Source organism: Eurosta solidaginis, unplaced genomic scaffold (assembly GCF_040869045.1).
Source record: "Eurosta solidaginis isolate ZX-2024a unplaced genomic scaffold, ASM4086904v1 ctg00001059.1, whole genome shotgun sequence".
Taxonomy (NCBI): Eukaryota; Metazoa; Arthropoda; class Insecta; order Diptera; family Tephritidae; genus Eurosta; species Eurosta solidaginis.
Genome location: NW_027136903.1, coordinates 409253 through 436065, shown reverse-complemented (window position 1 = coordinate 436065; position 26813 = coordinate 409253). Strand labels below are relative to the sequence as shown.

The 26813-nt window shown below is 44.8% G+C and overlaps 1 protein-coding gene across 1 annotated transcript in view; it reads right to left on the bottom strand.

Annotated features, from left to right (window-relative positions):
* LOC137235738 (uncharacterized) overlaps positions 1-26813 on the bottom strand; it is a 126302-nt gene that overhangs the window by 45132 nt on the left and 54357 nt on the right. Inside the window, exons 4-5 of the mRNA XM_067758602.1 lie at positions 9125-9207; positions 8941-9060 (exon numbers count right to left, since the gene is read on the bottom strand). Coding sequence (XP_067614703.1) covers positions 8941-9060; positions 9125-9207 — 203 coding nt within the window. The remainder of the gene's footprint in view (positions 1-8940; positions 9061-9124; positions 9208-26813) is intronic.

Below are 26813 nucleotides of genomic sequence, written 5' to 3'. Positions count from 1 at the left end.
CACATAAAGCTCCAAATTATCGTTCATACCAACCACGGGGGCGGCATTTAGACTTGTTTTAGCTGCTAATCTGCATTTTGGCATTATGGGGTATTTTCCGGCATCATTTCTGTATGGTTTTCGGGATGCCGTTGGGGTAATTTCAGGACTTTTTCGCGAGTAATACGGGATCATTTGGGACCCCTTTCGGCATCATTTCTGGATGGTTTTCGGGATCAGTCTGGGATACCGTCGGGTCATTTCGGGGCTATTTCGGGATCATTTGGTGATCTTCCGGCATCATGGTTTTCGGTATCCGTCCGGGATCCTCTCAGGGTCATTTCGCGACTATTAGGGGATCATTTGAGGACCTTTCCGGCATAATTTCTGGATGGTTCTCGGGATTCGTCCGGGATCCAATCGGGGTCATTTCAGGAATTTTTCGGGATCATTTGGGGTCCCTTCCGGCATCATTTATATTGGTTTTCGGAATCCGTCCGGGATCCCGTCGGGGTCATTTCGGGACTTTTTCGCGACTAATACGGGATCATTTGGGGTCCTTTCCGGCATCATTTTTGGATAGTTTTCGGGATCCGTCCGGGATCCCGTCAGGGTCATTTCGGGACTATTGTGGGATCATTAGAGGACCTTTCCGGCATCATTTCTGTATGGATTTCGGGATCCAACCGGGATCCTGTCGGGGTCATTTCGTGACTTTTTCGGGGTCATTTGGGGTCCCTTCCAGCATAATTTCTGTATGGTTTTCTGGATCCGTCAGGAATCCCGTCGGGGTCATTTCGGGAATTTTTCGGGACTAATACGGGATAATGTGGGGAGTCTTTCGGCAGCATTTCTGGATGGTTTTCGGTATTCGTACGGAATCCCGTCAGGATCATTTCGGGATCATTTAAGGATGGTTTTCACGATTCGTCCGTGATCCCGTCAGTGTAATTTCTGGACTTTTCCGAGATTATTTTGGGACCCTTCCAAGATCATTCGGATTTCCGCATCTGTCCGGGATCAAGTCAGGGTCATTTAGGGATCCGTTCGAGATCCCGTCTGTTCATTTCGGGACTTATTCGGGACTATTTCGGGATCATTTCTCGATGGTTTTCGGGATCCGTCAAGGTCATTTCGGGACACTTTCGGGATAATTTGGGGACCCTTTAGGGATCATTCCGTCACTTTTTCTGTATTATTTCGGGATCATTTGGAGACCCTTCCGGCATCATTTCTTGATGGTTTGCCGGATCCGTCAGGGTCATTTTGGGACCATTATGGGAACATTTGGGGACCCTTTCTGGGGAGTCCTTTTTTGGGAGTCCTTTCAGGATTTTTTTGTTACTTTTTTGGGATAGTTTTGGGACCCTTCCGGGATCATTTCTGGATCCGAGCGGGATCCCATCGGGGTCCTTTCTGGACTATTTCGGGATCATTTTCGGAACTTTCCAGGATCATTTCTACATAGTTTTCGCGATCTGTCGTGGATCGCCTCGGGGTCATTTCGGAACTTATTCTGAACTACATATGTCGGAATAATTTAGGGACCCTTCCTGTATATTTTCTGGATGTTGTTTGAGATCCGACCGGGAGCCCGTGAGGGTCATTTCGGAACTTTTTCGGGACTATTTCGGGATCATTTTGGTACCCTTCAGGTATCATTTATGTGTGGTTATCTGGATAATCGTGTCGTTGTCATTTCCGGTTTTTTTGGGGCTATTCCGGGAGATTTTGGAGACCCTTCCTATCAGATTATCAGCTGATTTAGTTTCTTGTTTTTACTCAATCACAAAAATAAAATGCATTAGTTAGGAACAAATTTTTAAACAGACAACTGTATGTGTTAACTTTTATATTGACAGTGGAACAGCAATTAAGACAATAATCTCGCATAGCACAGCATCTAAATGCATGTTAGAGTGTAAGCAGTCTCTGGAGAGAATTGGGACAGGGACAAGCATACATTTATATTGGGTCCCAGGGCATAAGGGAATAGATGGGAATGAAAAAGCGGATGAATAAGCTAAAGAGGGCGCATCCCTTGAAGCTCCCAATTAGACCGGGCGAGAGGAAAGGCGTAGTTTCACGCGCGGGGCTGTAAAGTGTCGAAGATTATTTGTAGGTCTTACCACCTTAAATAAAGTTGCTTCTATCATTAAAAAGAGAGGACTGTAGACTCATGACGGGTATTCTCACTGGACACTGCCCTCTGGCGTCACATGCTTTTAAATTAGGCTTGGTCAGTGATAGCAGATGTAGGAAGTACGGACTGGAGGAGGAAACGATCGAGCACGTTCTGTGCTCTTGCCCTGCGCTTGCCAGGCTGAGACTCCAGGAGTGATACAGCAGTCAGATCTAGAAGCAGAAAGTAGCTTAAGTCCTAGGAAGCTTCTAGTATACGCCAAGAGGAGGGAGTCATTTTATAACATACGTCCTGGTTTTTGATAGGGTTTGTCAGTTGTTCGTTAAAACAAACTTCTGGTAAAACTACGGACTCATTGAATCTTTTTTTTATTTCCTCATGGACCGGCCAGTTCAACCTAACCTAACCTTATCCGAAAGGTTTCCGTATCTTCAACCGTCAATCCAATAATAATTGAAGCATTCGTGTCTCTTTGCTTCCATGAGGCATCTCGAGATTCACGAACAGGACTTTCAATGAATTCCCAAACCTTTTCCATCTTCATAATAAGCTGAATTCTATATTTTCACAGCTCGTGTTTATCGCGATATAATGTCGTAATCGCCAAACTTAGATCAGCCATATCGTAAGGTTGGGTTAGATTTAACAGGCCGGTCCATGAGGACCTCACGTAGACTGATTGAGTCCGTAGTGTTACCAGAAGTTTGTTTTAACGACCAAACTGAAAAACCCTATCAAAAACGAGGACCTTTGTTATAAAATAACTCCGTCCTCTTGGCAAATACTAGAAGCTTCCTAGGATTTAAGCCACTTGCTGCTTCTAGATCTGACAGCTCTGTCACTCCTAACAGCTGGAGTCTTAGCCTGGCAAGTGCAGGGCACGAGCACAGAACAAGCTCGATGGTTTCCTCCTCCAACCCGCACTTCCTAATTCTGCTATCACTGACCAAGCCTAATTTAAAGGCATGTGACGCCAGAAGGTAGTGTCCAGTCAGAATACCTGATAGAAGCAACTTCCTTAGTCTAAGGTTGTAAGACCTACAGCCCCGCGCATGAACCCACGCCTTTCCCGCTTGGTCGATCATGTGCACCTCTGGCTTTTGCTTAATCTCGCCCAGTCCAATTGGGACGTCTACGGAGCAAGCTTCAAGGAATGTGACATTTTTAGCTAGCTCTTCTGCTTTTTCATTCCCATCTATTCCCATATGCCCTGGGACCCAATTTAGATGTATGCTTCTCTCTGTCCCCCTTCTCTCTAGAGACTACTTACACTCTAACATGCACTTAGATGCTGTGCTATGCGAGATTATTGCCTTAATTGCTGCTTGACTGTCAATATAAAAGTTAACACGGTTGCAGCTTAAGCTATTCTCTTCCAGGGTTTCTACTGCTTTGTTTACGGCTAATATTTCCGCTTGGAAAACGCTACAGTAATCCGGCAGCCTGTAGGATCTTTTTATTTCCGGATCAGCACAGTATACCGCAGACCCTACTCCTTCCTCTACTTTGGAACCATCGGTGTACACATGTATCGCCTCGTCCCCCATTTGCGGACCCTTGCGCCAACCGTCCACCTCTATTGTGGCCTTAAGATCTCCCTCGAAGCGCAGATAGGGAATCAGGTAGTCTGTTCGTCTTGATATTGATGACGCTATACTACTATGGCCATATGGTCGGCGCTTTAGCTGTCCCGAGGCACCGAGCCTGGTTGCGGTCTTTAATGCATTGTTCTGTTCTACCAGGTCTATAGGTGGAATGTACAGAATGGCATACAGTGCAGCTGTGGGGGTTGTTTTCAGGGCTCCCGTAATGCTAAGCATTGGTAGTCTGCATACCCCTCTAATTTTTTGAGGTATGTTGTTTTTTGTGTGGCTTTCCACCAAACAATAACTCCATAGTATAGAATAGGGCTTACAATCGCTCCAAAAACACAATGAGAAAGAGAGGGCGATAGGCCCCTCGTACACCCCAGCATTATTTTACATGCATAGAGTGGCGTTGAAGTCTTCTTGACCCTCTCCTCCACGTTGAGCTTACATGACAGCTTATTGTCTAGGATGATTCCTAGATATTTTGTGCAAGGTTTCCCCTGTAAGGTCACCCCTCCCAACTTAGGCCTGGTCAAATATCCGTCTTCTACGCATTGACTTTCAACCCGACATTACATGCCCAGGTATGAATATCCCGAAGCGCCAGGTCAATCAAAGAACTAATCGTTGGAAGGCACTTTCCACTTATGACAATTGCAACGTCATCTGTGTAAGCCGTAAGTACTACGGGCCCCTCATCGAATCGTCTGAGCAGTTGGTTGATGACCAGCGTCCACAGCAGAGGTGATAGCACCCCTCCCTGCGGCGTGCCCCTGTCCGCTGATTTCGTGGCCTCGTACAATCCCCATTGTGATGTAATATTTCTGCAATTTAACATGCAGCCGATCCATCTGATTAAGGCAGGATGTACTTTAATGTAATTAAGACCATCCATAATCGCCAATTTTGCAACATTATTGAAAGCCCCGGCAATGTAAAAAAAGACTCCTAGAGCACACTCTTTATATTCCAGGGATTTCTCTATGCTTATTACCACCCTATGCAATGCGGTGTCTAGCCATATCGTACAGTGTCAATAGAATTACCGAACAAACAAATTACAAATGTAAAATATTTCATAATTCTCTATTTTGTAATCAGTTTCAAAAATTTTCAGTTTTATAATAAAGTTTCTGACAATTACAAATGAAAACTAAATGCCTATAACAAGCAAAGTTCCTGCAGGCCGTGGTGGGATTCCATAATTTCCGCATTGCCTGTGATCGATACGGTAGAGTTGATTTACGTCAATCCCTCTCTCCCTTAAATTAAACATGTACAAGCTTTCAAGCCAACCCAATTGATTGTCAGATCGTGTATAAACCCAAACGAGTTCTAAATTTTGGAAGAGAAAATAATGTTATAAATATGTTTATATGTGATTTTTGAATGGCATGTAAAATTATGACTACGTTCGTCCATTTGTGCAGCATTCTTCAAATTTTATTAAAGGTAGAAATGGATTGTTGAACTCTAATCCATTATGTAGACTTTTGGTTCAAAGACTATTTTGAAGATAAGTGTGGGAATGATTTACCCACATCCCTTTTTTAATTTGGTTTGTTAACGAAATTATTACGATGTTCAGTGTCATTGTTTTTTCTGCATTCCAATATTTTGTAGAAAAAATAGCTAAAACATATTGCAAATACATAATACACGAAGCCCAACAATACAGCTGTCTTTTGCTTAATGTTAATTTGAGAGTTGGTGAAAATCTCATATTAAAAACTTGCCTACCAATTGTTGTTTGAGTTTCTTTTTAGAGCTAACGTGTCAGATTTGAGAACAAGGCTAACGTTAATTTGGGATTTTTAATTAGAATTCCCAAACCCATCACAAACATGATGAATGAACAATGCAGAGAATCAAATTGGGATCCAAATCTTTCTACAACTTTTGAGAATTTTTGTTCTGTTCCTTTCTCGGAAAAATTGCCAATTGAAACTTATTGTAATAGTATTGGCGCTACTTTTCTCTTCTCTGCTATGCTGCCGAAGGCTTCCACATAATAAATTAAAAGCGCTATTCTGTGCACTTGGACAAATTCACCATCTTGCTTATTTGTTATTTGTCAAGTTTGACAATTTATCAAGTAGATAATTGCTACTTTATGTAAAAAATAAAAAGTTTTTTCGCTGACAAATTGTCAATAAGTCAAACGCTCTTGTTAATTTAATTTATAGGGATAAATTTAAACTAGAATTCTGTTATTGTGCGATCGAGAGAAAATGGAAGAAGATTTATTACTTTTGCTATTATTGTGCGAGGACCCTCCTTGATTGGATTTTTGGGGTAATTTCTGGGTGGTTTTTGAAACTCCCTCGGGGTCCTCCCTGGGTCATTTGGGGGTCGTTCCGGGATCTTTTCGGAGACTCTCTCGGGGTAATTCGGGTTCTTCCGGGATGGTTTTGGGGAGTCCCCAATGCCCACCAAATTAACCCGAGGGAGTCCCCATAACCATTCCGGAAGGTCCTCCAAATTACCCCAAGGGACCCCGATGGAATCCCCAAAATCATCTCAGAATATCCCCCAAATGACCCCGAGGAAGTCCCCAAAAAATCCCGGAACGACCCCTAAAAGACCCCGAGGGAGTCCCCAAAACCATCCCGGAATGTCTCCCAAATCACCCCAAGGGAGTCTTCATAACCAGAAGGTACCCCAAATTACCATCGAAGAAGTCCCCAAAACCATCCCAGAATGTGCCCCAAATGACCCCGAGAGAGTCCCCAAAAAGATCCCGGAACGACCTGCAAATGAACCCGACGGAGTGGCCAAAACCTCCCCGGAAAGATACCGAGGGAGTCCCCATAAACATCCCGGAACGACCCCTAAATGACCCCGAGGGAGTCCCCAAAATGATACAGAAATAACCCCCAAATGACCCGAGGGAGTCCCCAAAGTCATGCCGAAATGACCACCAAAAATCCAGCGGATTATTTTTTCCTATTCCCATTTCGGGGTTAGCAGCACAAAATGAGATATATCGCTCCAATTGTTCATGCGTAGCACGTTCCACTTTTGATTTCCTTGAAAAAACTATGATTTTAAAATATTTGTTAAAAAAAATAATGAACAATATTTACTTATGTTTTTTTCTTACGTTTTTTCCATTTCACGATTCTTGCACTAAACAGCTGATTTCTGTTTACTTTATTTAGTTCACCACAATATGATGAAAAGCACAAGTACTTTGATAAATTATTAAAAATGTATTTGATAAAAATAAGTAGCCATAAAGGAGTAAAAAAATTTAAGAACTTATAATACTTGTTAATAAAAAGAAAAATAGAAAATGTTTTGATAAAAACTTGATTTAATTAAAACGAGTACAGATATTTGATAAAAAAAATTCGAAAAATAACTTTTTTATTTAGAAGTAGTAAAATAAATAAACAAAGAATTTTTTTTGGAAATAATTAGTAAACACAAGTAAGGAAGTCTAAGTCCGGGTGAAAGCAAACATTACATGCCCAGTTGTACACTTGAAATGCTGTTGTTGTTTGTTTTGTGTTCTTAATATTGTTACAGGGTTGCACAATAATATATATGTACATATGGTTCTATTCTGAACTAATTCTTCTTCGAATTATGGTCCCGAAATTTGGGAAATGAAATGCTATTCATATAAAACTATTTTTTGCAACGATATTGCTTATTTTATTCGTTCACGACCCTTTTAAAAATCTTTTATATAAAAGTGGGCGTGGTCCTTTACCGATTTCGTTAATTATTCTTCAAAGCATTCCTTATAGTAAAGGCAAACTCTCTGCCGAGTTTTGTTACGATAGGTTTCACGATTTTTGATTTATGATTAATAATATTTGTAAAATTGATTTTATCACAAGTGGGCGGTACCACGCCCATTTTAAAAAAGTTTTTAAAATTTTCACACGTCAAGTTCCAACATTCTAGGTGTATTATTTACGAAATAATCAGGATTTTTGTGTTTTCCAAAATGTTATATATATAAAAAGTGGGCATGGTTATCATCCGATGTCGCACATTTTCAATACCAATCTATTCTGGGTCCAGGTATGCTCGTGTACCAAATTTGGTGAAGATATCTCAATATTTACTCAAGTTATCGTGTTAACGCATCGACGGACGGACGGACGGACATGGCTCAATCACATTTTTTTCGACACTGATGATTTTGATACGAGTATACGGAAGTCTATATCTATCTCGGTTCCTTTATACCTGTACAACCAGCCGTTATCCAATCAAAGTTATAATACTCTGCGTACAAGCTGAGTATAAAAACTAAGTAATTTTTTGAAATAAGTATAAAAAATATAAACAAGTATTTAGTAACAAGAACAAAAAATTCATAAAATTTGTGAAAATGTAACAAAGTAGAAAGAAATTATTATTAATTTTAATGATTTCATTAATGATTTCATTAAAATTAGTAAAGAATATTGGTAAAAAAAATTTATTTAAAAGAAGAAAGAAATATGTAAATTTAGAAAAAAACTTATAAAAATAAAAATAATTAGTAAAAAACGGCGGGCTCATTCATCCTATTTGACGTCCTCACGGATCGGTCAGATCAACTATACATTGCAATACATTTTAAAATACATATCCTGTATGTGAGAGAGTCGTATTAGTGTGTGCTCCTATATCTTCTTTACTGCCTTTATGGCATAGGGAATGAGAATAAGTTGGCGGAAATAATTTTTAGTAAAATAAGAATTTATGTATGTTTGTTTAATGGTGTGTTCAGTTTATATTTATATTTAAGAATTCATGAGCTTAACACCGGCTTATAATAATTGAATTTCAATTATTATGTTTTTTTCTAAGAGAAAGGCTACTGCAGTTTCACCATGTGATTTACGGTTCGAATCTCGGTGAAACCTTTGATAACATTACAAAATTGCCTGATGATGATTACGTTGGCGGTTTTCGAAATGGTCCATCGCAATATGCCAGTAAATGTTTCTTTCTTTTCAGTTTCTCTTAGAAAAAAACATAATAATTGAAATTCAATTATTATAAGCCGGTGTTAAGCTCATGAATTTTTAAATATAAGTATAAAATAAGAATTGTACAACTGATTTTCCACCAATAAGAAAACCGCTTCTATTTATATTTATATCGCTCAAATGATCTTGCAGACCATTCGCTTTCGGTGACGAACATGCTTAATAGGGACCTGGTCTGGCGGCGTTCGGACACACACAAAAATCGAAATGCTTAGTCAAATCAAAACTTACTAACCAGCGTGCTCTGAAGACGATTCAAAATTCTGGCAGGCATAGATGATAAGTAACGCTGAATCACTAGTTAGAACTTTGTACCTAAGATTAATCCAATCAATCGCTCCAGTTCCGGGATTAGCTGCAAAATATAAATAAAATTTATAGTTTACATTTCTTAGAAAGATATGATTATAGTAACATACCTCTTGGCCAATATGTAATTCGAAATTGTGCTCCACAATTCGAAGGGAATTTAAGTGATCCGACGCTAACAATTGGGGTCTCCCTAGTAATTGTGAAAAAAATGTGTTAAGCTGCTGTGTATATTTTCAAAGTAAACAACAAGAAGAGTATGTGAACGCTACTGCGAGTTTAAAGAGGAAGTGAGACGCCTTTGCAGGAGGAAAAAAGCATAGGCAGAAAGGCATGAGTGTGAGGAGCATGAGCTGTTAGTCACCAGAATGACGCCTGCAAATTTTAGCAAACAAATTCGACGACAGACAAAAAATTCTTAGTCCGGGGTAAAATACTGTCAGAATGAAAACGGATGTTCAGAGAGCACTTAGATTGTGCAGGGAACACTTCTCTGACCTTCCAAATGGAGACAGCGATGTACCTATCGCCCAACTTTGAGCCCGCAATCGATGAACTTATGTTCCTCCACCCGACTATGACGAAATCAGAATATCAATAACCAGATTAAAAAACAACAAGACCTCGGACGATCAGTGACGTAGTGAGGTTTTCTTGCGCCCGGGAAAAATATTTTTTTGGTTTGCCCGCAAAACTGACGTTGAGCAACACCATCAGCTCAGTCAGAATTGGGAAAACCCTCTTCGAGTCGTTCGAAACTAAACGAGGTTTCAGACAGGGTGACCCTCTATCGTGCGATTTCTTTAACTCGTTGCTGGTGAAAATTATACTAGCTGCAGAATTTAATTGCTCTGGAAAAATCTAATTATAATCTATCTAATCTAATATCTAATCTAATCTAATCTAATATCTAATCTAATTTATCTAATATATATTATAAATGGGAAAGTTTGGATGTTAAGATGTTTGGATGTTTGGATGTTTAGATGTTTGGATGTTTGGATGTTTGGATGTTTGGATGTTTGTCCAGACGTTTGTCTTTGTGACTCAATAACGCAAGAACGGCTGGACCGATTTGGATGAAATTTTGCACACATATAGCCAATAGTCTAGAAGGATCTACTAGCTATATATTTTTCAAAAGGGGCGTGGTCCCCGCCCCCTAGGAACAGTTATAATTTAATTATTATATTTTTTCGTCTTTGCGACTGAATCACGCCAGAATGGCTACACGGATTTTGATGAAATTTGGGACACAGACAGTAGTCTACTAGCGAAATTTTTTTCGAACATGGAAAGAGGGGTGGCGGTCCCACGACCCTTCGAGAAATTGTTTTTCATAATTTTTACACATTATAACTTTACGTATACTGGCCTTCACCAATATCACAGACTCAAGGGGTCAAATAAGTCGAGGGCTTACAAAGTAAGCAGTGACACCCTCCGCCCGCCCCCCTTTATCTCCCCCTCTGGTGTAAAATCCATAAATTGTTATAACTCAATCTAAATTTTCTCCTAAATCAATAGTTTTTGGTATCTGGTACATACAGAACGAGATCTAGACAATTTTGGAGGAACGATCAGTGGTCCTCTCCTCTACTCCCGCCATCCGCCCTCCATCAATTGTTTTTATTAGCACGCTTCTATTAGCTTTACCTGTATGTTTCTATCAAACTTTTTATTCGCTCCAATGCGCCTGCTGCCTTATTAACATGGTTTTATAATTAGCTTCACCTTATTTGTGATCCCGTAAGGGTCATATCGAGACCCTTCCGGGATCATTTCTGGATGGTTTTCGGGATCGGTCCGGGATTACGCCGGGGTAATTTCGGGACTTTTTCGGGACTATTTCGGGATCATTTGGGACCCTTCCGGGATCATTTCTGTATAGTTTACGGGATCCGTCCGGGATCCCGTCGGGGTTATTTTGGAACATTTTCGGGACTATTCCGGAATCATTTCGGGACTATTTCGCGATCATTTGGGGACCCTTCCGGCATCATTTCTGGATGGTTTTCGGGATCCGTGCGGGATCTCGTCGGGGTCATATGGGGACTTTTTCGGGATCATTTGTGGGCTCTTCCGGCATCATTTCTGGATGGTTTTCGGGATCCGTCCGGGATATCGTCGGGGTCATTTGGGGACTTTTTCGGGATCATTTGGAGGCTCTTCCGGCATCATTTCTGGATGGTTTTCGGGATCCGTCCGGGATCTCGTCGGGGTCATTTGGGGACTTTTTCCGGATCATTTTGGGGCTCATCCGGCATCATTTCTGGATGGTTTTCGGGATCCGTCCGGGATCCCGTCGATGTCATTTCGGGACTTTTTCGCGACTAATACGGGATCATTTGGGAACCCTTTCGGCATCATTTCTGGATGGTTTTCGGGATCCGTCCGGGATCCCGTTGGGGTCATTTCGGTACTTTTTCGCGACTAATACGGGATCATTTGGGAACCCTTTCGGCATCATTTCTGGATAGTTGTCGGGATCCCGTCACGGTCATTTCGGGACTATCAGGGGATCATTTGAGGACCTTTCCGGCATCATTTCTGTATTGTTTTCGGAATCCTTTCGGGATCCCGTCAGTGTCATTTTGGGACTTTTTTGGGGCTAATACGGGATCATTTGGGGATCCTCTAGGGGTCGTTTCGTGACTTTTTCTGTTTTATTTCGGGATCATTTGGGGACCCTTCCGGCATAATTTCTTGATGGTTTGCCGGATCCATCAGGGCCATTTCGGGACCATTTTGGGATCATTTGGGGACCCTTCCGAGATCATTTCTGGATCCGTCCGGGATGCCGTAGGAGCCATTTCGGGATTTTTTGTTACTTTTCCGGGATAGTTTTTGGACCCTTCCGGGATCATTCCTGGATCTGTGCGGGATCCCATCTGGGTCATTTCCGGACTATTTCGGGATCATTTTGGGATCCTTCCGGAATCATTTCTGTATGGTTTTCGCGATCCGTCGTTGATTCCCTCGGAGCCATTTCGGAACCTTTTCTGGAGTATGTCGGGGTCATTTGGGGACTTTTTCGGGATCATTTGGGGCTCTTCCGGCATCATTTCTGGATGGTTTTCGGGATCCGTGCGGGATCTCGTCGGGGTCATTTGGGGACTTTTTCGGGATAATTTGGGGGCTTTTCCGGCATCATTTCTGGATGGTTTTCGGGATCCGTCCGGGATATCGTCGGGGCCATTTGGGGACTTTTTCGGGATCATTTGGGGGCTCTTCCGGCATCATTTCTGGATGGTTTTCGGGATCCGTCCGGGATCCCATCAGGGTAATTTCGGGACTATTAGGGGATCATTTGTGGACCTTTCCGGCATCATTTCTGGATAATTTTCGGTATCCGTTCGGGATGCCGACGAGGTCATTTCGGGATTATTTCGGGATCATTTGGGATACCTACCGGCATCATTTCTGGATGGTTTTTGGGATTCGTCCAGGATCCCGTCGGGGTCATTTCGGGACTTTTTCTCGACTAATACGGGATCATTTGCGGACCCTTTCGGCATAATTTCTGGATAGTTGTCGGGATCCGTTCGGGATCCCGTCACGGTCATTTCGGAACTATTAGGGGATCATTTGAGGACCTTTCCGGCATCATTTCTGGATAGTTTTTGGAATCCTTTCGGGATCCCGTCAGGGTCATTTCGGGGCTTTTTCGGGATCATTTAAGGATGGCTTTCAGGATTCGTCCGGGAACCCGTCAGGGTAATTTCTGGACTTTTCCGAGACTATTTCGGGATCATTTTGGGACCTTCCCAAGATCATTTCTGGATGGATTTCGGGATTTGTCCGGGATGCCCTCAGGGTCATTTTGGGATTATTAGGTGAGCATTTGAGGACCGTTCCGGCATCACTTCTGGATGGTTTTCGGTATCCGTTCAGATTCCCGTCGGAATAATTGCGGGACTTTTTCGGGATCATTGGGGTCCCTTCCAAAATCATTTCTGGATGGTTTTTGGGATTCGTCCGGCATCCCGTCGGGGTCATTTCGGGACTTTTTCTCGACTAATACGGGATCATTTGCGGGCCCTTTCGGTATCATTTGTGGATAGTTGTCGGGATCCGTTCGGGATCCCGTCAGGGTCTTTTCGGAACTATTGGGGGATCATTTGAGGACCTTTCCGGCATCATTTCTGGTTAGTTTTCGGGATCCTTTCCGGGTCCCATCAGGGTCATTTCGGGACTTTTTCGGCATCATTTAAGATTGGTTTTCAGGATTCGTCCGGTATCCGTCAGGGTAATTTCTGGACTTTTCCCAGACTATTTCGGGATAATTTTGGGACCCTCCCAAGATCATTTCTGGATGGATTTCGGGATCTGTCCGGGATGCCGTCAGGGTCATTTTGGGACTATTAGGTGATCATTTGAGGACCTTTTCGGCATCACGACTTTTTCTCGACTAATACGGGATCATTTGCGGGCCCTTTCGGCATCATTTCTATATAGTTGTCGGGATCCGTTCGGGATCCCGTCAGGGTCTTTTCGGAACGATTAGGTGATCATTTGAGGACATTTCCGGCATCATTTCTGGATAGTTTTCGGGATCCTTTCGGGGTCCAGTCAGGGTCATTTCGGGACTTTTTCGGGATCATTTAGAGATGGCTTTCAGGATTCGTCCGGGAACCCGTCAGGGTAATTTCTGAACTTTTCCGAGACTATTTCGGGATAATTTTGGGACCTTCCCAAGATCATTTCTGGATGGATTTTGGGATCAGTCCGGGATGCCGTCAGGGTCATTTTGGTATTAGGTGATCATTTGAGGACCTTTCCGGCATCACTTCTGGATGGTTATCGGTATCCGATCAGGATCCCCTCGGAATCATTGCGGGACTTTTTCGGGATCATTTGGGGTCCCTCCCAAGATCATTTCTGGATGGATTTCGGGATCTGTCCGGGATCCCGTCAGGGTCATTTAGGGGTGCGTTCGAGATCCCGTCAGGGTCATTTCGGGACTTCTTCGGGAATATATCGGGATCATTTCTGGATGGTTTATGGGATCCGTCCATGACCCATTAAGGGTCATTTCGGGACTATTAGGTGATCATTTGAGGACCTTTCCGGCGTCACTTCTGGATGATTTTCGGTATCCGTTCGGGATCCCGTCGGAATCAATGCGGGACTTTTACGGAATCATTTGGGATTCCTTCCGGCATCATTTCTGGATGGTTTTCGGGATTTGTCCGGGATCCCGTCGGGGTTATTTCGGGACCTTTTCGGGGCTAATACGGGATCATTTGGGTATCCTCTAGGGGTCGTTTCGTGACTTTTTCTGTATTATTTCGGGATCATTTTGGGACCCTTTCGGCATAATTTCTGGATGGTTTGCCGGATCCATCAGGGTCATTTCGGGACCATTTTGGGATCATTTGGGGACCCTTCCGAGATCATTTCTGGATCCGTCCGGGATGCCGTAGTAGCCATTTCGGGATTTTTTGTTACTTTTCCGGGATAGTTTTTGCACCCTTCCGGGATCATTTCTTGATCTGTGCGGGATCCCATCTGGGTCAAATCCGGACTATTTCGGGATCATTTTGGAATCCTTCCGGAATCATTTCTGTATGGTTTTCGCGATCCATCGTGGATCCCCTCGGAGCCATTTCGGAACTTTTTCTGGAGTTAGTCGGGATAATTTAGGGACCCTTCCTGGATATTTTCTGGATGGTTTCTGAGATCCGTCCGGGAGCCCGTCAGGGTAATTTCGGAACTTTTTCGGGACTATTTCGGGATCAATTTGGTACCCTTCAGGCATCATTTCTGTGTGGTTATCTGGATAAGTCTAGAATCGTGTCGTTGTCATTTCGGGTTTTTTAGGGACTACTTCGGGAACTTTTGGAAACACTTCCGGGGCGTTTCTGGATGGTTTTCGGGATCCGTCCGCGACAGCGTCGGGGTCATTTCGTGGCTTTTTCTGGATAATTTCGTTATCATTTTGGGATCCTATCAGGTTATCAGCTCATAAAGTTCTTTTTTTTACTCAATTACAAAAATAAAATGCATTAGACAGAAAAAAAATTTTAAACAGATAACTTTATAAGCAGGCTAACGTGAATAGCTCACATATTTCATTTTCTCCTTGCGGACGGGGCCGCGGGTAAAGGCTAGTATATTATAAATGGCAAAGTTTGGATGTGAAGATGTTTGGATGTTTGGATGTTTGGATGTTTGTCCAGACGTTTGTCTTTGTGACTCAATCACGCAAGAACGGCTGGACCGATTTGGATGAAATTTTGCACACATATAGCCAATAGTCTAGAAGGATCTACTAACTATATATTTTTGAAAAGGGGCGTGGTCCCCGCCCCCTAGGAACAGTTATAATTTAATTATTATATTTTTTCGTCTTTGCGACTGAATCACGCCAGAATGGCTACACGGATTTTGATGAAATTTGGGACACAGACAGTAGTCTACTAGCGAAATTTTTTTCGAACATGGAAAGAGGGGTGGGGGTCCCACGACCCCTTCGAGAAATTATTTTTCAATAATTTTTACACATTATAACTTTACGTATACTGGCCTTCACCAATATCACAGACTCAAGGGGTCAAATAAGTCGAGGGCTTACAAAGTAAGCAGTGATACCTTCCGCCCGCCCCCCCCCCCCCTTTATCAACCCCTCTGGTGTAAAATCTATAAATTGTTATAACTCAATATAAATTTTCTCCTAAATCAATAGTTTTTGGTATCTGGTACATACAGAACGAGATCTAGACAATTTTGGAGGAACGATCAGTGGTCCTCTCCTCTACTCCCGCCATCCGCCCTCCATCAATTGTTTTTATTAGCACGCTTTTATTAGCTTTACCTGTATGTTTCTATGTAACTTTTTATTCACTCCAATGCGCTTGCTGCCTTATTAACATGGTTTTATAATTAGCTTCACCTTATTTGTAATCCCGTAAGGGTCATATCGAGACCCTCCGGGATCATTTCTGGATGGTTTTCGGGATCGGTCCGGGATTACGCCGGGGTAATTTCGGGACTTTTTCGGGACTATTTCGGGATCATTTGGGAACCTTTCCGGCATCATTTCTGGATAATTTTCGGGATCCGTCCGGGATGCCGACGAGGTCATATCGGGACTATTTCGGGACCATTTGGGATACCTACCGGCATCATTTCTGGATGGTTTTTGGGATTCGTCCGGGATCCCGTCGTGGTCCTTTCGGGACTTTTCTTCGACTAATACGGGATCATTTGCGGACCCTTTCGGCATCATTTCTGGATAGTTGTCGGGATCCCGTCACGGTCATTTCGGGACTATTGGGGGATCATTTGAGGACCTTTCCGGCATCATTTCTGTATTGTTTTCGGAATCCTTTCGGGATCCCGTCAGGGTCATTTTGGGACTTTTTTGGGGCTAATACGGGATCATTTGGGGATCCTCTAGGGGTCGTTTCGTGACTTTTTCTGTTTTATTTCGGGATCATTTGGGGACCCTTCCGGCATAATTTCTTGATGGTTTGCCGGATCCATCAGGGTCATTTCGGGACCATTTTGGGATCATTTGGGGACCCTTCCGAGATCATTTCTGGATCCGTCCGGGATGCCGTAGGAGCCATTTCGGGATTTTTTGTTACTTTTCCGGGATCATTTCTGGATCTGTGCGGGATCCCATCTGGGTCATTTCCGGACTATTTCGGGATAATTTTGGGATCCTTCCGGAATCATTTCTGTATGGTTTTCGCGATCCGTCGTTGATTCCCTCGGAGCCATTTCGGAACCTTTTCTGGAGTATGTCGGGGTCATTTGGGGACTTTTTCGGGATCATTTGGGACTCTTCCGGCATCATTTCTGGATGGTTTTCGGGATCCGTGCGGGATCTCGTCAGGGTCATTTGGGGACTTTTTCGGGATCATTTGGGGGCTCTTCCGGCATCAATTCTGGATGGTTTTCGGGATCCGTCCGGCATATCGTCGGGGTCATTTGGGGGCTCTTCCGGCATCATTTCTGGATGGTTTTCGGGATCCGTCCGGGATCCCATCAAGGTAATTTCGGGACTATTAGGGGATCATTTGTGGACCTTTCCGGCATCATTTCTGGATAATTTTCGGTATCCGTCCGGGATGCCGACGAGGTCATTTCGGGATTATTTCGGGTTCATTTGGGATACCTACCGGCATCATTTCTGGATGGTTTTTGGGATTCGTCCGGGATCCCGTCGGGGTCATTTCGGGACTTTTTCTCGACTAATACGGGATCATTTGCGGACCCTTTCGGAATAATTTCTGGATAGTTGTCGGGATCCGTTCGGGATCCCGTCACGGTCATTTCGGAACTATTAGGGGATCATTTGAGGACCTTTCCGGCATCATTTCTGGATAGTTTTTGGAATCCTTTCGGGATCCCGTCAGGGTCATTTCGGGGCTTTTTCGGGATCATTTAAGGATGGCTTTCAGGATTCGTCCGGGAACCCGTCACGGTAATTTCTGGACTTTTCCGAGACTATTTCGGGATCATTTTGGGACCTTCCCAAGATCATTTCTAGATGGATTTCGGGATTTGTCCGGGATGCCCTCAGGGTCATTTTGGGACTATTAAGTGAGCATTTGAGGACCGTTCCGGCATCACTTCTGGATGGTTTTCGGTATCCGTTCAGATTCCCGTCGGAATAATTGCGGGACTTTTTCGGGATCATTGGGGTCCCTTCCAAAATCATTTCTGGATGGTTTTTGGGATTCGTCCGGCATCCCGTCGGGGTCATTTCGGGACTTTTTCTCGACTAATACGGGATAATTTGCGGGCCCTTTCGGTATCATTTCTGGATAGTTGTCGGGATCCGTTCGGGATCCCGTCAGGGTCTTTTCGGAACTATTGGGAGATCATTAGACGACCTTTCCGGTATCATTTCTGGTTAGTTTTCGGGATCCTTTCCGGGTCCCATCAGGGTCATTTCGGGACTTTCTCGGCATCATTTAAGATTGGTTTTCAGGATTCGTCCGGTATCCGTCAGGGTAATTTCTGGACTTTTCCCAGACTTTTTCGGGATAATTTTGGGACCCTCCCAAGATCATTTCTGGATGGATTTCGGGATCTGTCCGGGATGCCGTCAGGGTCATTTTGGGACTATTAGGTGATCATTTGAGGACCTTTTCGGCATCACTTCTGGATGGTTTTCGGTATCCGCTCAGGATCCCGTCGGAATTATTGCGGGACTTTTTCGGGATCATTTGGTGTCCCTTCCGGCATCATATCTGGCTGGTTTTTGGGATTCGTCCGGCATCCCGTCGGGTTCATTTCGGGACTTTTTCTCGACTAATACGGGATCATTTGCGGGCCCTTTCGGCATCATTTCTAGATAGTTGTCGGGATCCGTTCGGGATCCCGTTAGGGTCTTTTCGGAACTATTAGGTGATCATTTGAGGACATTTCCGGCATCATTTCTGGATAGTTTTCGGGATCCTTTCGGGGTCCAGTCAGGGTGATTTCGGGACTTTTTCGGGATCATTTAGAGATGGCTTTCAGGATTCGTCCGGGAACCCGTCAGGGTAATTTCTGAACTTTTCCGAGACTATTTCGGGATAATTTTGGGACCTTCCCAAGATCATTTCTGGATGGATTTTGGGATCAGTCCGGGATGCCGTCAGGGTCATTTTGGTATTAGGTGATCATTTGAGGACCTTTCCGGCATCACTTCTGGATGGTTATCGATATCCGATCAGGATCCCCTCGGAATCATTGCGGGACTTTTTCGGGATCATTTGGGGTCCCTCCCAAGATCATTTCGGGATCTGTCCGGGATCCCGTCAGGGTCATTTAGGGGTGCGTTCGAGATCCCGTCAGGGTCATTTCGGGACTTCTTCGGGAATATATCGGGATCATTTCTGGATGGTTTATGGGATCCGTCCATGACCCCTTAAGGGTCATTTCGGGACTATTAGGTGATCATTTGAGGACCTTTCCGGCGTCACTACTGGATGATTTTCGGTATCCGTTCGGGATCCCGTCGGAATCAATGCGGGACTTTTACGGAATCATTTGGGATTCCTTCCGGCATCATTTCTGGATGGTTTTCGAATTTGTCCGGGATCCCGTCGGGGTTATTTCGGAACCTTTTCGGGGCTAATACGGGATCATTTGGGGATCCTCTATGGGTCGTTTCGTGACTTTTTCTGTATTATTTCGGGATAATTTTGGGACCTTTTCGGCATAATTTCTTGATGGTTTGCCGGATCCATCAGGGTCATTTCGGGACCATTTTGGGATCATTTGGGGACCCTTCCGAGATCATTTCTCGATTCGCCCGGGATGCCGTAAGAGCCATTTCGGGATTTTTTGTTACTTTTCCGGGATAGTTTTTGCACCCTTCCGGGATCATTTCTGTTTCTGTGCGGGATCCCATCTGGGTCAATTCCGGACTATTTCGGGATCATTTTGGAATCCTTCCGGAAACATTTCTGTATGGTTTTCGCGATCCATCGTGGATCCCCTCTTAGCCATTTCGGAACTTTTTCTGGAGTTAGTCGGGATAATTTAGGGACCCTTCCTGGATATTTTCTGGATGGTTTCTGAGATCCGTCCGGGAGCCCGTCAGGGTAATTTCGGAACTTTTTCGGGACTATTTCGGGATCAAATTGGTACCCTTCAGGCATCATTTCTGTGTGGTTATCTGGATAAGTCTAGAATCGTGTCGTTGTCATTTCGTGTTTTTTTGGGACTACTTCGGGAACTTTTGGAAACACTTCCGGGGCGTTTCTGGATGATTTTCGGGATCCGTCCGCGATAGCGTCGGGGTCATTTCGTGGCTTTTTCTGGATAATTTCGTTATCATTTTGGGATCCTATCAGGTTATCAGCTCATAAAGTTCTTTTTTTTACTCAATTACAAAAATAAAATGCATTAGACAGAAAAAAAATTTTAAACAGATAACTTTATAAGCAGGCTAACGTGAATAGCCCACATATTTCATTTGCTCCTTGCGGACGGGGCCGCGGGTAAAGGCTAGTATATATTATAAATAGCAAAGTTTGGATGTGAAGATGTTTGGATGTTTGGATGTTTGGATGTTTGGATGTTTGTCCAGACGTTTGTCTTTGTGACTCAATCACGCAAGAACGGCTGGACCGATTTGGATGAAATTTTGCACACATATAGCCAATAGCCTAGAAGGATCTACTAACTATATATTTTTGACAAGGGGCGTGGTCCCCGCCCCCTAGGAACAGTTATAATTTAATTATTATATTTTTTCGTCTTTGCGACTGAATCACGCCAGAATGGCTACACGGATTTTGATGAAATTTGGGACACAGACAGTAGTCTACTAGCGAAATTTTTTTCGAACATGGAAAGAGGGGTGGGGGTCCCACGACCCCTTCGAGAAATTATTTTTCAATAATTTTTACACATTATAACTTTACGTATACTGGCCTTCACCAATATCACAGACTCAAGGGGTCAAATAAGTCGAGGGCTTACAAAGTAAGCAGTGATACCTTCCGCCCGCCCCCCCCCCCCCTTTATCTCCCTCTCTGGTGTAAAATATATAAATTGTTATAACTCAATATAAATTTTCTCCTAAATCAATAGTTTTTGGTATCTGGTACATACAGAACGAGATCTAGACAATTTTGGAGGAACGATCAGTGGTCCTCTCCTCTACTCCCGCCATCCGCCCTCCATCAATTGTTTTTATTAGCACGCTTTTATTAGCTTTACCTGTATGTTTCTATGTAACTTTTTATTCGCTCCAATGCGCTTGCTGCCTTATTAACATGGTTTTATAATTAGCTTCACCTTATTTGTAATCCCGTAAGGGTCATATCGAGACCCTCCGGGATCATTTCTGGATGGTTTTCGGGATCGGTCCGGGATTACGCCGGGGTAATTTCGGGACTTTTTCGGGACTATTTCGGGATCATTTTGGGACCCTTCCGGGATCATTTCTGTATAGTTTTCGGAATCCGTCCGGGATCCCGTCGGGGTTATTTTGGGACATTTTCGGGACTATTCCGGAATCATTTCGGGACTATTTCGCGATAATTTGGGGACCCTTCCGGCATCATTTCTGGATGGTTTTCAGGATCCGTCCGGGATCCCGTCGGGGTACTTTCGGGATCATTTGCGTACCTTCGAGAGATAAATTCTTAATGGTTTCCGGGATCATTACGGGACTTTTTCGGGGTCAGTTTGGGTCCTTTCCGTAATCATTCCTGGATGGTTTTAGGGATCCGTCCGGGATCCCGTCGGGACCAATTCGGGGCTATTTTGGGATCATTAGGGGTATCTTCCGGCATCATTTCTGCATGGTTTTCGAGATCCGTCCGCGCTCCCGTCAGGGTCATTTCGGGACTATTTCGGGATAATTTGGGGTACCTGCCTGCATCATTTCTGGATGGTTTTCGGTATCCGTGCGGGATCCCGTCGGTGTCATTTCGTGACAATTTGGGGTCCATTCCGGCATCATTTCTGGATGGTTTTCGGGATCCGTCCGGGATCCTGTCGGGGTCATTTTGGGACTTTTGCGGGATCATTTGGGGTCTCTTCCGGCATCATTTCTGGATGGTTTTCGGGATCCGTCCGGGATCCCGTCGATGTCATTTCGGGACTATTACGGCATCATTTGGGGTACCTTCCGGCATCATTTCTAGATGGTTTTCGGGATCCATCCGGGATCCCGTCGGGGTCATTTCGGAACTTTTTCTCGACTAATACAGGATCATTTGGGGAACCTTTCGGCATCATTTCTGGATGGTTTACGGGATCCGTCCGGGATCCCGTCGGCGTCATTTTGGGACTTTTGCGGGATCATTTGGGGTCTCTTCCGGCATCATTTCTGGATGGTTTACGGGATCCGTCCGGGATCCTGTCGGGGTCATTTTGGGACTTTTGTGGGATCATTTGGGGTCTCCTCCGGCATCATTTCTGGATGGTTTACGGGATCCGTCCGGGATCCCGTCGGTGTCATTTCGGGACCATTTGGGGTCCATTCCGGCATCATTTCTGGATGGTTTTCGGGATCCGTCCGGGATCCTGTCGGGGCCATTTTGGGCCTTTTGCGGGATCATTTGGGGTCTCTTCCGGCATCATTTCTGGATGGTTTTCGGGATCCGTCCGGGATCCTGTCGGAGTCATTTTGGGACTTTTGCGAGATCACTTCGGGACTATTTCGGCATCATTTGGGGTACCTTCCGCTATCAATTCTAGATGGTTTTCGGGCTCTGTCCGGGATCCCGTCGGAGTCATTTCGGAATTTTTTCTCGACTAATACAGGATCATTTGGGGACCCTATCGGCATCATTTTTGGATGGTTTTCGGAATCCGTCCGCGATCCCGTCAGGGTCATTTCGGGACTATTTCGGGATAATTTGGGGTACCTGCCGGCATCATTTCTGGATGGTTGTCGGTATCCGTCCGGGATCCCGTCGGTGTCATTTCGGGACCATTTGGGGTCCATTCCGGCATCATTTCTGGATGGTTTTCGGGATCCGTCCGGGATCCTGTCGGGGCCATTTTGGGCCTTTTGCGGGATCATTTGGGGTCTCTTCCGGCATCATTTCTGGATGGTTTTCGGGATCCGTCCGGGATCCTGTCGGGGTCATTTTGGGACTTTTGCGAGATCATTTGGGGTCTCTTCCGGCATCATTTCTGGATGGTTTACAGGATCCGTCCGGGATCCTGTCGGGGTCATTTTGAGACTTTTGCGGGATCATTTGGGGTCTCTTACGGCATCATTTCTGGATGGTTTACGGGATCCGTCCGGGATCCTATCGGGGTCATTTTGGGACTTTTGCGGGATCATTTGGGGTCTCTCCAGGCATCATTTCTGGATGGTTTTCGGGATCCGTCCGGGATCCTGTCGGGGTCATTTTGGGACTTTTGCGGGATCATTTGGGGTCTCTTCCGGCATCATTTCTGGATGGTTTACTAGACCCGTCCGGGATCCTGTCGGGGTCATTTTGGGACTATTAGGGGGTTATTTGGGGACCTTTCCGGCAGCATTTCTGGATAGTTTTAGGGATCCGTTCGGGATCCCGACGGGGTCATATCGGGACCATTTGGGGTACCTACCGGCATCATTTCTGGTTGGTTTTCGGGATCCGTCCGGGATCCCGTCGGGATAATTTCGGGACTATTTCGGGATCATTTGGGTACCTACCTTCATCATTTCTGGATGATTTTCGGGATCCGTACGGGATCCCGTCGGGGTCATTTCAAGACTTTTTCGGGATCCGCCCGTGATCCCGGCGGGGTCATTTCGGGACTATTTCGGGATCATTTGGGGTACATAGATGGATAGTTTTCGGGATTCGTCCGGGATCCCGTCTGGATCATTTCAGGACTTTTTCGGGATCATTTGGGGTATCTTCCGGCCACTTTTCTAGATGGTTTTCGGTATCCGTCCGGCATACCGTCAGGGTAATTTCGGGACTATTTGGGGATAACTTGCGAACCTTTCCGGTATCATTTCTGGATAGTTTCCGGGATCCTTCGGGGATCCCGTCAGGGTCATTTCGGAACCCGCGACTAATGCGGGATCATTTGGGGACCCTTTCGCCATCATTTCCGGATGGTTTTCGTTATCCGTCCGGGATACCGTCAGGGTAATTTTGGGACTATTTGGGGATAACTTGGGAACCTTTCCGGCATCATTTCTGGATAGTTTCCGGGATCCGCCGGGAATCCCGTCAGGATCATTTCGGAACTATAAGGGGATCATTTCATTTTTCATCTTTCTTTAAGGGGATCATTTCACCTTCCAGCATCATTTCTGTATACTTTTGGGGATCCGTCCGGGATCCCGACAGGGTCATTTGTGGCCTATTTCGGGATCATTTTGGGGTACCAACCGGCATCATTTCTGGATGATCCGGGATCCGTCCGGGATCCCATCGGGGGAATTTCGGGATCATTTGGGGTCCCTTCCGGCATCATTTCTGGATCGTTTTCGGGATCCGTCCGAGATCCCGTCGGGTTTATTTTTTTACTTTTTCGGGAAAATGTCAGGGAATTTCGAGACTGTTCTTGGATCATTTGGGGATCCTTCAGGGATAATTTCTGGATGGTTTTCGGGATCCCGTCGGGGTAATTTCGGGACCTTTTAACGACTATTTCGGGGTCAGTTGCCCTTAAAGATCATTTATGGGTGGTTTTCGGGATCCGTCCGGGATCCCGTCAGGGTTATTTCGCGCCTTTTCGGGACTATTTCGGCATCATTTTGGGACCCTTCCGGGATAATTTCTCTATGATTTTCGGGATCTGTTCGGGATCCCTTCGTAGTTTTTTTGCGACTTTATCTGGGATAAATTGCGGACCCTTTAGAGATCAATTCTGGATGGTTTTCGGTATCGGTCTGGGATCCCCTCAAGGTCATTTCGGGACTTTTTCGGGACTATTTCGGAATCATTTTGGGACCCCTCCGGCATAATTTCTGGGTGATATTCGGGATCTGTCCGGGATCCCGACGGAGTTTTTTCGGGACTTTTTCCGGACTATTTCTGGATTATTTGCGGACGTTTCAGAGCTCAGTTCTGGATGATTTTCGGGATCTGTCCGGGATCCCGTCGGAGTTATTTCGGGGTAATTTTGGGACCCTTCCAGGATAATTTCTTCATGATTTTCGGGATGGGTCTGAGTTTTTCGTGACTTTCGGGACTATTTCGGGATCATTTGCGGAACCTTCAGAGATCAATTCTGGATGGTTTGTGGACTTTTCCGGGATCATTTGGGGATCCCTCCAGAGTAATTTCTGGATGGTTTTCGGGATCCCGTTAGGGTCATTTCGGGCCTTTTTCGTAACTACTATTTTGGAATCATTTTGGGACTCTTCCGGGATAATTTCTGGGCGATTTTCGGGATTTGTCCGGGATCCCGTCAGAGTTTTTTCGGGACTTTTTCGGACTATATCGGGATCATTTGCGGACCGTTCAGGAATCAAATCTGGATGGTTTTCGGGATCCGTCCGGGATCCCGTCAGGGTAATTTCGGGACTTTTCGTGACTACTTCGGGATTATTTTGGGACCCTTCCGGCATCATTTCTGGATAGTTTTCGAGATTTGTCCAGGATCACGTCGGCATCACTTCGTGACTATTTGGTGTCATTTAGGGACACTTCCGGGATCATTTTAGGTCTCTTCGAAACCGGTAATTCAGCACACATGGCCGTTCGGGACTTTTTCGGGACTAATACGGTATCATTAGGGGACCCTTTCGGGATCCCGTCGGGGTCATATCGAGACTTTTTTGGGATCCTTTTGGGTCCCTTCCGGCCTCATTTTCAGGATCCGCCCGGGATCCCGTCGGGTAATTTCAGGACCTTCTCGGGATCATTTGGAGTCCCTTCCGGGCTCATTTCTGGATGGTTTTCGGGATCGGTCCGGGATCCCGTCGGGGTCATTTCAGGACCTTTTCGGGATCATTTGGGTCCCTTCCGGCATAATTTCTGAATGGTTTTCGGGATTCTGTCGCGGTCATTTCGGCACTTTTTCTAGACTAATACGGTATCATTAGGGGACCCTTTCGGTATCATTTCTGGATGGTTTTCGGGATCCGTTCGGGATCCCGTCGAGGTCATTTCAGGACTATTTCGGGATCACTTGGGGTACCTTCCGGTATCATTTCTAGATGGTTTTCGGGATCCTCCGGGATCCCGTCGCGGTCTTTTCGGGACTTTTTCTCGACTGATAAGGGATCATTTCGGGACCATTTCGGCATCATTTCCGGATGGTCTTTGGGATCCGTCCGGGATCCCGTCAGGGTCATTTCGGGATTATTAGGGGGATCATTTGAGGACCTTTCCGGCATCATTTCTGGATAGTTTTCGGGATCTGTACGGGAAGCCATCGGGGTAAATTCGGGATCATTTGGGGACCCTTTAGGGGCCATTTCTGGATCCATCCGTGATGCCGTAGGAGTCATTTCGAGATTTTTTTGTATTATTTCGGTATCGTTTAAGGTCCCTTCCGGCATCATTTCTGTAGGGTTTTCGGGATCCAGTCGGGGTCATTTCAGGACTATTTCGGGATCATTTGGGGTACCTACCGGCATCATTTCTGGATGGTTTTCGGTATCCGTCCGGGATCCCGTCGAGGTCATTTCGGGACTTTTTCGGGATCATTTGAGGTCCTCTTCGGCATCATTTCTGGATGGTTTTCGGGATCCGTTCGGGATCCCGTCGGGGTCATTTGGGAACTTTTTCGGAATCATTTAGGGTCTCTTCCGGCATCATTTCTGTAGGGTTTCCGGGATCCAGTCGGAGTCATTTCAGGACTTTTTCGGGATCATTTGGAGTACCTTCGGGCATCATTTCTGGATAGTTTTCGGGATCCGACCGGGATCCCGACGGGGTCATTTCGGGACTATTTCGGGAACATTTGGGATACCTACCTTTCGGGATAATTTTGGTACCCTTCAGGGAACATTTCTGTGTGGTTCTCTGGATAAGTCTAGAATCATGTCGCTGTCATTTCGGGTTTTTTGGAACTATTTCCGGAACTTTTTGAAACTCTTCCGGGGCATTTCTGGATGGTTTTCGGGATCCAAACGCGATATCGTCGGGGTCATTTCGCGACTTTTTCTGGATAACTTCGGGATCATTTGGGGATCAGGTTATCAGCTCATTTAGATCTTTTTTTTACTCAATCATAAAAATAAAATGCATTAGACAGAAAAAAATTTTTAAAGAGATCACTTGATAAGCAGGCTAACGTGAATAGTCTTTCTCCTTGCGGACGGGGCCGCGGGTAAAGGCTAGTCTAATCTAATATATATATTATAAATGGCAAAGTTTGGATGTTTGGATGTTTAGATGTTTGGATGTTTGGATGTTTGTCCAGACGTTTGTCTTT